Source organism: Haliaeetus leucocephalus, unplaced genomic scaffold (assembly GCF_000737465.1).
Source record: "Haliaeetus leucocephalus isolate CR32 unplaced genomic scaffold, Haliaeetus_leucocephalus-4.0 Scaffold92, whole genome shotgun sequence".
Taxonomy (NCBI): domain Eukaryota; kingdom Metazoa; phylum Chordata; class Aves; order Accipitriformes; family Accipitridae; genus Haliaeetus; species Haliaeetus leucocephalus.
The window spans coordinates 722462-734172 of record NW_010972528.1 but is presented as its reverse complement, the minus strand read 5'-3'; the positions used below and the strand labels follow the sequence as shown (position 1 = coordinate 734172).

Sequence of the window (11711 nt, the reverse complement as noted above, 5' to 3'; positions counted from 1 at the left end):
GTGACAACGGGAGGGACTTGGTGGCCAGCTGGTCCATGCTGCTGTGACACCTGGTCCAGCCAGGGTACGGGCTGGCTCCACCTGCAGTGACAGTGTCCACCACCTTGGGACCCTTTGGAGATGTGCCGTGAGCGCTGTCTGCTCCCTCCAAAGATGGGAAGACTGGACAGGCAGGTCAGATGGTGGATGGCAGAAGGAGGATTTCATTTTTTCCTTCGAAGCTTTTTCATGGCTTTCTTTACCCAGGGCTTCTTGGGGTCAGCACAGACCTTGGCACCGCTGGCAGCTACAATCCTGCAGTGAGAAAGTGAGGAAAGAGAGTGAAAACATGAACCACAAGCCATTCCCTTCCCATGCATGACTTCTCCCCTTGCTGTGTGCAGGCTCATCCTGGATGAAGGCTTGGAGCCATCTCCAGCAGCCGGTGCCCTCCTCAGGCTGACGGTGCATGTCTGAGTCTTCCCAGACCACTGGCATTAGCAGAAAGCACCAAAACCTAATTTTTTTTCCCCTCTGCCCACCCCACGGAGCTACTTTCCTACCATAGCTCCCCCCACCAGGCACGTGCTCCCAGCTGGGACCCAACCGTGACGCCATGCTGGAGGTGGGAGGCAAACCCCAGGGGTACTCACACAACTGCAGGCAAGGAACAGTCGCTGGGTGTCTCATAGAAATTCTGTATGTGTCGGATGGGTTTCTGTGCATGCTTGAAGCAGCATTCGGTGGGCGTGTTGTAGGCTGTGAAGGGAAGGGAGAGATGTTGTAAACGCCCTTGGCAGCATTTTGCAACTAATTGCATCGCCAGACAATGACACTGCAGGATGTCGAACACAGGATGGAGGCGGTGGAGCTTCTCAGCAGCTCCCACAGCATCCCATGGCAGGGATTAATTTCCCTTCATGGCAGCAAGCACAGGACTGGGAAATATGGTCAGCAGTGGGGAGGGGAACGGTGTGGGACCTGGCATCCCACAGCCCACATTGCTGCAGCTGCCAAAGTGCACAGTGAGGTTGGGGTGTTCGGTCTGGGGACGAGGTTTTGCGGGTTTTCAAGGCAGGAGCACAACTTGCAAGGTGTTTTGGGAGGCTCCAAACAGCTGCACATGCTCCCCCCCTCCAAGCACTTGCTCATCCAGCTGAGACCTGGGGAACGGCTGCCAACATCTCCTCCAAGCTCCTGGAGCATCTCCCCAGGGCTGGCTTTGCTGAGGCCACCCAGCACCCTCTCCGTCCTTCCCCGCACCCCGGGACGTGCCGCCCTGCCCCGACCAGGGGGTTGCTCCTCCTGCCAGCAGCACTGTCCCTGCTCCCTACTGGGGCTTCTTGCCCAACGACCCCAACGGGACATCCCCAGTGGGGACCCCAAGCCCTGACCTGCAGCGGTGACCCATGAGGTGCCTTACCTGCAGCACAGTGCAGGGAGAAGGTGAGGAGCAGCACGAGCAGCAGGACTGTCCTTGCAGCGAGCATGGTGGCTGTGTGAGGGCTCTTCTTCTGTCCTGCTTTGTGCCACCCTGCCCGGCGTCTGTGGCTTTGGCTCTCACTGCACCGTAATTTATCCTCTGCATGTCATCCACTTTAACTGCTTTTCCAAAAATTTCAGACGTGTTCTCAGAAGTCTCTTCCCAGGGAAAACGGGATTTCTGTCATCTATTTTGAAGGCACATCCAGCAGCGGGTGGAAGAGGTTGAGGAGCGGGGCAGCCACTTCTGCTTTCTGCAGAAAAGCTACAAGCTGCAAGGGGCTTCCAGGAGGCTATGGGGGAACTGAAATTTACCCACGAAACCAGATTAGAAGCAACTTTCTGTGAAGGCAAGACATCAAGTCTAATGCTTGCCTGCTTATTTCTAACAGGACAGACAACCCAAACAAAATCTCTGAGCTGGAGCAGGTCATTGACGGGTTTGCTGAGTCATCAAAAGCAAGTGACTAATGACTCCCCTCCAAACCAGCCTCCCCAACCCCCCTGGCCATAGCAAAAGCATTGGCTTAGGCAGTGAAGCACTCGGGATGGGACGGGATGGGATGGGATGTCAGGCAGAAAAAGACACACTGGACCAAACTAGGAGGGACCCCAGAGCAGGGGGTGGCAGAGATGCTTTTAGTGGGTTCAGGAGACTTTACAGAAGGGGAAGAAATGGGGCAACAGCAGCGGGGTGGCTGAGGAAAGTCTGGGTCTGATCCCAAGTCTAAGCCCAAGCACTGCCTCTGCCTCCCACACCTCTGACGACATCGAAATGAGGGTCAGAGGGATGGAGCTTTGTGGTCATCAGTGCACAGGCAGCTCATTTCTGCAGAAAGATGGGACAAACCCTACCACAACCCCAAGAGAGCCATCCCAGACCCCAGAGAGGACCCCGAGGGCAGGAGGGGTGGGTGGCACAGACCCCACTGGCAGCACCGTGGAGTACTGGTGGACATCAGCCCAGCTTCCATGCAGAGATCTGCTCCTCAGGAAGGCGAGATGCAGCTGCAGTCTGCGTGCGAGGAGGGGGTGATGACCCAGTGGGAAGCCAAGTGGGATGATGGTGAGCGGGAGCACGGGACGGGATATGGCTGTGGCTTGGGGATGAGGTAAGGGGGGGCTTCTCAGAGAAGACAAAAGGTGGAAATGGACTTCCTTGAAGATTATCTCATGTCTGCACTTCTCTGGAAGAAGAAAGGAGAAGGAAACAAATCAAATGTGCTGATGAATCTGTTTTGGAAGCTGTGGTCTGCTGGCCATCATGTCTGGTGGCCTGACACAGCGGCAGGGTGGCTATGCGGAGAGCTGGGCATGGCACTGCTGGTTTCTAATGCCTCTTTCCCCAGGAAAGGGCTCTGCAAGAACAAAATACCCGATATGCAGCCCCTGAGCCCCCTCCTACAGTCTCTGCATCCCCCCGGCTCTCCCACCTTCCCTTTTGCAACTCCTGCCATGTCCCCAGTGTACAGAGCTTTGAGCCCAGCAAGCCACCAGGGTCACACCACCTCCTAGACATCGGTTAAAAGCAAAAGGCTGTAATTAAGGGAGAACTGAGCTAATGGCTTTTTCCAGCTCACATCTCCTGACATGCCAAACTCTGAGCTCCCTTTTCAGGCTTGTCTGAGGCACAGTTGCTCCTCCTTTCCCTTAGCTAATTAATCCTGTTCCCAGTCCCATCAGAAGTGTTAGTAGATGCCTCCACTGTTCCACTGCTCTTCATAAAGCAAATCAGTGCATGTATTTGAAGTATTTGGGGTATTTGAAGGCCTGGAGAGGACCCAAGAGGGTCTCTGGAGGACCAGGCTTTCCTCTGTGTCCCTGCCCCAGCAGAGGACCTTTGGGCTTGGCTTTAGTCTTCTCCAGCCCCTTCAAAACTGTCATGCCTGGGGTGCTCCCGGCAGCCTCCTGGGCCATCCCCACCAGCAGCACAGCCTCTTCTCCAGGTGTGGAGCTCCAGGGCCTTCCCCAGATTTGCCTGGTTAGGCAAATGCAAAGACAAGCAGCATCTGTGTAGAGAGAAGAGAAGGGACAGGCTGCGCACATGATTTTATTGATGTCCAGACCAACTGCAACCTCACTATAATTTAGAATTGAATACAAACTATCTGACTGAGGGAAAACCCTACTTTAGAAATTAAAATGGGTAGGCACAGACAAAAATAAATAATGTAGAGATGGGAAATATTTTCTGACTCATACAATGGGGTTTTTTTGAGTGGGTAATCATAATAGTTTAACAGGATATGTGAATCCTCTGCATATAATAAATGCCAAAGAAAATGGAAGAACACAAGGCACTCACACAGTGGGGATGCTGCTCGCTGACACTGATGCCACCAAAACCCTCTCTGGAGGAAGTCTTCATCACCATCAGCCACAGCCGGAAAGGCAAAGATGAAACTATAGCAATAACGAAATTTCCTAAGTTCACCAGAGCCTTCTGCCATGGCTAGGAAAAATAGAATTGGAAAAGGCAGTGATAGCAAGTGTGTCAAGGGAAGTAGTATTACAAATGCTATGGTAGATACCAGAAAGACCTTACAAATAGAGGTGAAATCTAGATCTCAAATGGTAGTACAAAACCAATTGGCATTAGATGATCTATTAGAGGCCAAAGGAGGGGTTCGTGCTCTCATGAACACCAGTGGCTGTTTCTGTGTAGACCAAGACAAAAGAATAGAAACAGATGTAATGACAATCCAAAGCCACCTAAAGTTTTTTTCATAAAATGAAAAAACAAACCCTTTGACGAGTGGGGTTGGACACCACACATTGGCAGATGGTTTGGAAAGGTACTTAAAACCTTGTTCAAGTCTATATGTAGAGGGCTAATGGCTATAATAGTAACCTATATGCCTGTTCAATTAATAATTGGTTGTGCTAAGGGTATGCGTCTAAGCAGCAGGCAACTACTCCGCAAGCAATAAAGTTGATGGCAATGCAAATGCATGGAAAGGAAAAGAAATTAAAGCAGAAGAAAACCAATTCTTTAATATACAAGTATAAAGGCTGCCCTGAGGTCCCAAGCATCCATGCCATGGCCATTCTCCAGTCCCACGGACCCTGTTTGGAGGACATCAGAGGTAGAGTGTCTGTGGGGCGAGTCTGTTCCCTGTAGGTCTGGGAACCAGAGGTCTCATGGGTACCAAGAGGCAGGTGGAGATCTCTGGGGTGCACCAGGAGGTGCTTCAGCTTGTCCTTTCCTGACAGCTGTGCAGGACCCTCTGCCAAGGGTTTCTGATGCACATGATGGCATCACAGCCCTGGCAGTGGCGTCACAGCCCTGGTCCTGTCCCCATCCCCAGGCGACAGCAGCAGCAGAGGACTGTGCTGGTTGGAGACCGCAGCTCCAAAGGATGGCCCAAGTCCTTGGCCCCTGCCCTACCATGCTGGATGCCATGGGGCTGGATGCTATGGGGCTGGTGCCCCACAGCTGGCTCCCCCTGCTCAGGGACACCAGCTGTTCCCTCTTCCTCGGCCCCAGCTTCCTCCAGCTCCCAGTGGCCTCGGCAGCCCCGCACTGCTTGGCACAGCACTGCCAGCCCATGCCAATGGGTAGGAGGGATGCTCCGGGCCAGGCCTTCCCAGGGAGCTTGGCAGGCAGGACCCTGCTGGGACCTGCTCCTGTTCAGCAGGATGGCCGCTGGCCAGGGGGCTGGCAGCACCCATGTGCACCGTGGGGCAGGGGTTGGTGGGACCCATGTACACTGTGGGCCAAGGCACGAGGTCTCTCAATGGGCTCAGCTGGGGCCAAGGCCACAGTGATGCTACTTCTGTGCCAGCCGGTCTCTGCCAGGAGCCGACGCTGGGGAAGGTGAATGAAGGACCAGGATGCAGGTGAGGCCCCGCTCGGCCCTGGCACTGGCTCCTCCAGGTGATGGAATGTTTCACCTTGCTTGGCTCTGGGCTCTCAGGCAGGCTGCAGTCACCCCCTGCACCATGCTGAGCTGGACCTCCCCATCCAGATGGAGCCCTGGGGTCTGGGCTGCACCCATGCCACAGCTGTCAGGGGAGGGCACCAAGACCAAGCAAACACGGTGTCTCCATGGTCTCAAGGCTCCTGAAGAGGAAAGGCAACAGTTTAGAAGTCTTCCTCAGACCGAAGCACCTCCTGATCTCCACCTGCTTCTTCGTGCCCATGAGACCTCTGGTTCTGGATGTCAGGGTCATCCCCCAGCACTGGATGGGTTTTGCCTCTGCTGTGAAAGCATCCCTGGAGGTGCTGCAGCCAAAATCCTGTTCCCCAAGGGCTGGGAGCATAGGCAGAGGGGTTGCCAGGGTGGCTGTTGCTCAGGGACTGGCTGGCCATCATCCAGCTAGTGGTGAATGACGGCTTTTGCATCACTTGGTGGGTTGTTTGGTTTTTTTTTTGGTGGTTTTCTTTTTTTTGGTTGGTTGGTTTTCTTCTATTTCCCCTTATTAAACTGTCTCGGTGAAAGAAGGAGGAAGTGGGGAGACATTCAGAGTTATAGCATTTGTCTTCCCAAATCACTGTTATGCGTGATGGAGTCCCGCTCTGCTGGCAATGGATGAACACCTGCCCGCTGGTGGGAAGGAGTGAATGAATCCCTTATTTTGCTTTGCTTGTGTGTGTAGCTTTTGCTTTACCTATAAAACTGTCTTTATCTCAACCCACAAGTTTTCTCACTTTTGCTCTTCCAGTTCTCATCCCCATCGCAAAACCCTGGCAGGGATCGCTGGTGAGCTCCCTGTGGCCCCTGGCGCAGGGAGGATTTCCACAACTGTAGGTGCGTGAATCCCTCATCTGCTTCAGCATCCGCTCTCTGTTCTACCTGCCCAGGGAGCTCTGCAGAGAAATCCTTCCTCTGCAGCACAGCTCAGGTACACTGAAGTCCTGGGGAAGATGTGGCAGCTGGGCTGTGCTCACACATGGCATGCACGGGACAAGGCAAGGGACAAGCTGAAAGCTCTAAGCCCAAAACCAATTGCAGTTTTGCACCTAAAAGCCCTCAGAGGATTCTTCAGCCCCTTTTGGGCCCCCTTGAAGTGAGTACCCAAATGCCCAGGGCACCCACGCAGCACCCTCCCATCCCCCTCCCTGTCTGCCCCAGCAAGACCCATGAGGTTTCAGGAGGCAGTGGGAAGAGCCCCCATCCCACCCCAGCCCCTTGGCTGGCTCCATGCCTCAACCACACAGCAGCAGCACAGTTGCTGGGGCTGGGAGAAGAAAGGACACCACTTTCCAATACCACATGAAGTAAACCTTTATTTTGTGGCTGTGCTCAGCGGGCAGGTGCTGACAGGGCTGGCAGCAGCCCAGGATCTGGTGCCCAGCTGGTCGATGCGGTGCAGGGCTCTGGGGAGTCAATGCCATCCCTCAGCGTCAGGGAGCTCCGCAGGTCTTTCCAGGAGGATGAATATAAACATTCCTTCCCACCAGGATGCTGGGTAGCCTGAACCAGGGTACCCACTCTACATCACGGGGCATGAAGTCTTTTCCTTTTCTGAAGCCTCTCAACCGCTTTCTCCACCCAAGTCATCTGTGGGTTTGCACAGACCTTGATCCCATTCCTGGTCTCAAACCTGCCGAGATGAAAGGCGAAGCTTGGTGAGAAATGACAGCTCTTGGGTCCATGCCATCCTCCCTCCCCTGCTCTCCTTCTCCCCTCCCTTTGGCGCTGCACACTGCCCCTGGGTACTTGCTGTCCTACAAGCAGCTCATCCTGCAGCCCAATGCCTCTAGAGCCTGGGCAGAGCCTTCAGGAACTGCAGCGGACTTGTGTCCTTAATTCTGCCCTGTAGAAGGGACCAGGCATGTCCTCCCCTCTTCATGCTGGAAGATGGCCACTCATGGAGGCCATACAGACCTGGCCCAGTCCTGTCCCCAGATGGGATGGATGAACTGAACCCGTGGTGGGCCAGGAGACAGCACAGTGGTGGGGAAATTACCAGGACTTACACAATTGCTGGGGAAAAACACTCCTTGGGAGTTCTGTAGAAACCCTTCAGGTTAGCCAGCCGGAGAGGGGACTTTATGTAACTGAAGCAGCACTCAGACAGTGTGTAAGGGGCTGGAGAAGACAAAGAGAGATGGAAAAGCAGTTTTTAAGACCTTGCCCTGTGACAAGGCTGACGCATACAACATCCCCCAAGTTCTGCAGACGCTGCCATGAGGAGCCCCAGGTGCCCTCCTTCCCTCCCAGGGCAGGAGGATGCTCCAGCTTATTGTCCAGCACCAACAGCCCTGCAGCTGGCCTTGCCAAAGCCACCCGGCCCTGGCAACGGTCTCGATCCTTTCCCCACACCCTGGGACATGCAGCCCTGCCCTGACCAGGGGGTTGCTCCTTCTGCCACCAGCACCGTCCCTGCTCCACACCAGGGTTTCTTGCCTGACCTCCCCAACAGGACGACCCTGAGCCCCAACCCGCAGCGGTGGCCCGTGAGGTGCCTTACCTGCATCACAGCATGGGGAGAGGGTGAGTAGCATCACAAGCACCAGGACCGTCCTTGCACCGAGCATGGTGGCTGTGTGAGGGCTCTTCCTCGCAGGATGCTGCTCTGCCTCTGGAGGAGCTCAACTGTAAGCTCAGGCAAGGAGGTGCAATTTATCCTCTCCACCCCCTCCCCACATTACCCTTTTCCAAAGAATTTCAACCAAATTCAAGTGAAAGCCCTGTATGTTTTCTTTGGCCAAGGGGATTTCCATGTCATGTGGGATCTTCAGGGTTACTGACCGAGATGATATCTAGAAAGAGTGAACAGACATCAGCAACTTCTGCGTTGATCGAGATGGGAAAAGCTGTGGGAAAGCCATAGGGTCCACGAGGGAAGTGAAATCCTCCTCCATGGAGGCATAAACTGGAGGGCTCCCAAACCCACAGAGAGGGGATTCATGGCCATAGGAAAGGTAAAGTCTGGCTTTCCACACAAAGTCACTTTTCAGGCCCAGAGCCAATTTAAATATGCTGGGGACGGTTGGATGGCTTGTGAACTCCCTGGGGAGCATTAAAGCAGAAACACAGTGACTGCTGCTGCCACCAGCCTTCCGCTGCTCGAAAGCTGCAAGATGTCAAATACTGCCAGAAATTGCATCATGTTTGATGCTGTTCCTATGGAGAGGAACACAAGTTTTCCACCAAAAGTCCCTGTTTCTAGCCAGGAAGCATGGGGTGAAAGGAGAAGGGGGGTGCAGCCGAGCCCTCCCTTTGCAGATGAGGCTGGCTTAGCCCCTTGGCTTCAGGGCAGGGCAGGAGGCTGAATCAGTCTGAGGGAACTGGAAGGAAAAGTTGGTGTTCAAAGTTCTTGGGTGTTTTTCCAACATCTTCCTTGCCTTGAAGCCTTCCAGTCCCTGAAGAGACCTGCAGAAATGGGGTCAGCCTCTCTGTGTTAACCTGGGGACAGCTTCTCCCCACTGTGCTTGACTCCCCCTTCCTCACCTGGCCACTCAGACCACCAGACCCTTCTGCAGGTCCTTGCCAGTCATGCACAGCCCCTGCTTGAAAGCTTATTTCCCCATTCCCTCTTTTTTTTTTCAGGCTGTAGGTGGATGCATGGAGAAGCAGGGTCCCATGCAGATGCCTGGGGCACCATGGTCCCCCCTCATCCACTGTGAGCTACCCAAGGGGCCACCTCAAGCCCTTCTTCACAGTGCACCCCCAGCCACTCTCTGCCCCTTTGGAGCAAGACATTATGCCTGGGACTGTGTCATCCCTGGGTGCCTTTTAAAAAATCTGGGAGAAAACCACCCAGTGTTGAGAACTGCTCTGGTCATGCCCAGGTCTCCTCAACCCCAGCTGCAGGAGGAGACACATCTCCTGCTGCTGAAGGCTCAAGGAGGCCAGGCAGGGCATGCCAAGGCTCTTCCCAACCTTGTAGAAATGATTAAAATACATACTCAGACTGCTGCAGCTGCTGTGCTTTGGCTCAGCTCCTGTGGAGAGATGGAGTCCCTGCATCTCAAAAGAGTGACTTGGCCCAGGAGGACCTGACGTGAGACCACCCATAATGCATAGCCACCAGAGGACTAAAAATAAAGCATTTCTGAACAGGTCCCAGAGTGCCATTCCTTCCTGCGAGTGTTCAGCCCAGTGACTCAGTGTCTCCCTTGGCTGCCATAAACTCCTCGTGCCCTCCTGCTGATCCCCGAAGGCATCTTAGCACCTTTCCTTTCCCCCACAGCTTTGTGGGTGCTCCCTTCCCTTCTTGTCCACCTCCCCACCTCTTCTCTGCCCCACGCTCCCTTCTTGCAGACTCGCGTGCCTCTCCAAGAGCCTCTCCCCAAACCTGGGCCATGGTTACTGGGACCAGAGTAGCCTCCCGTCCCATGGAGACCATCCCAGCAGGCAGCCTTTTGGACACCGTGATGCTCTTCGAGCTGCAGCCAAACTGGCAATGCTGAGCTGGGGACATGGGCCATATTGCTGCTCCTGATGCATTTTTGTCTTGCCTGTGGTGTGCACAGGAGCAGGGCCACCAAGTGCAGGTGGCATGATGCTGTCATACCCATGGCAGATATCCTCAAGCTGGGGGAAGACAGGTGCTCCTGCAGCCATGGACCAAGGGAGCGCACAGCCTGCCCTAACCACACCTGGGGCAAAGCCACCATCCAAGGGCTGGACTGTTATCAACGCAGAAGGATTTTGGGGATGGGTAGGCATGGTCTTGCTGCAAGTCCATGGCACGTCTCCCCGTGGCCTGGGGCTTCACGCAACCACTCCTCAGCTGTGGGTCATGCTTTGGGTGGGCAGCCAGGGCAGCACATAGTGCTGGTAGCTGAACAAGTACAAGGGCACCCAGCAACCAGGGTCAGGGAAGCGAGAAGAGACAGCTCTGGATGGAGAAGACCTTGAGAAGTAAAAATACTAGTAGAGACCTGCTTCTGCTGAGCTGTGCTTGCCTATCTGGCAGAATATCTGGCCTGGGATGTTCTGCTTTCCCTTTCTCAGGTTTTCAAACCATCACTATCACACCCTGGAGACCCTTTGATGTTTATTCTTTAACTTTACTTTTTGGGAAGGAAAAGGCTGATGTGCAGTTGTTAACTGATGAGTGCTGGAAAGCCCCACTGCTGGCCCAAGTTCCCTTTTCATTTGAATGGGCTCTGGAGAATTTGCTTGTTTATATTAAAAAAAAAAATTGGTTCTTGATTCTACAAGAGGAGGAGGAGGAGGGAAACTTGGGGGACAGCTTTGCCAGCCATGGTGCCAGTGTGGCTGGTGCCCAGAGCTGGGCAGAACAAGCCCCACTCTTGGAAACAGGGTCTCAGCAGATAACTGAGCACATCCCCCTGTGCTGGAAAACACAGCCACATGGTCATCATGCTGCTCAGAAAAGCACAGGCTCTGCACTGCAAAAGCAGCTGGGCTGCCAAGGCAGGAGAGACATGGCTGAGCATCACCGAGTGCCTGAAACCTGTCCTCAAGGAGGTGGTGGGAGGGTTAGAAATAAGCTTTTCCCTATTATCTTCTGTTCCAGCCAGTCACTTTGAGTCTTCTCTATTTACAATATGAAACATTCTAGTTTTTCTTCTATTAAAATCTCAGCTTTCTGAGTGTAAAGCCCTCCACATTTCCCTGGGATGCTCACTCAGGGGTCTCCCCAGCTCCATTTCGAAGCTCTGGTTGACTCATGATACAATCACAAACCAAAGGCGATGCTCTTGTTTCTTCCCGGAGTCAGTACTCACCCTGCGACTCCAGGTACAACCGTGCCAGGTCCTACAGCCTGGAAAGACACTTTAAAAAGAGGAAAACGAGAGTCTTTTCCAAAGCCTGCTTCCTACAGCTGGACACTGGGGACCAGCAAGTACTGGAAGCTGGTGATCCAAGCTGCATCCTGTACGGTAAGTCCTGCCCAGCGTCATGAGATGCAGAGGCTGCAGGAAGGATGTGTCCAGGAGCTCATTCCCAGAGGATTATCTGCACTGAGTCACTGGGCAAGCTCACCCACCTGTGCAGGGGACAGAGCAGAAACTCACTGCAGCCGGGCAAGGAACCCTCACCCCAATGCCCAAGCAGAGAGGCAGGGGTGGATGCACCTGGACCAGAAACTGGAAGTGGCTGCTTCGCTAAGGAAGAGAAAAAAAGTATGTGATGCCCATTTTCTCAAATGCACTGAAAAGGAGACATTTCCCCATTTTTCTCCAGTGAGATTGAACAGCTGCCTCAAGGTTAAGTGAAGGATGGATCCGGGGTGTCAGGAGGAGCTGCTGCTCCCAAGGGAGATTCTGCGCTGGAGAGGCTTCTGTGTCAGGTAGCAATCGGGGAAATGATGTTTGGTGAGGACTT

General features: G+C 53.9%; 1 protein-coding gene across 1 annotated transcript; it reads right to left on the bottom strand.

Moving 5' to 3' along the window:
* Positions 1-203: 203 nt before the first annotated feature.
* Positions 204-1469, bottom strand: CCL17 (chemokine (C-C motif) ligand 17). The gene is made up of 3 exons (XM_010583433.1): positions 1403-1469; positions 633-738; positions 204-294 (listed from the first exon to the last, which is right to left on the bottom strand). Exons 1-3 carry the CDS (start codon positions 1467-1469, stop codon positions 204-206), a joined length of 264 nt encoding a protein of 87 aa, XP_010581735.1.
* Positions 1470-11711: the final 10242 nt, after the last annotated feature.

Bases quoted from the DNA above. Each gene is read 5' to 3' on its own strand.
- CCL17 (XM_010583433.1), bottom strand. From the start codon at position 1,469: ATGCTCGCTGCAAGGACAGTCCTGCTGCTCGTGCTGCTCCTCACCTTC. The intron at 739-1,402 runs GTAAGGCACCTC...TTCCCTTCACAG, and splicing joins CTCCCTGCACTGTGCTGCAG to CCTACAACACGCCCACCGAA. The intron at 295-632 runs GTGAGTACCCCT...TTCTCACTGCAG, and splicing joins TGTTCCTTGCCTGCAGTTGT to GATTGTAGCTGCCAGCGGTG.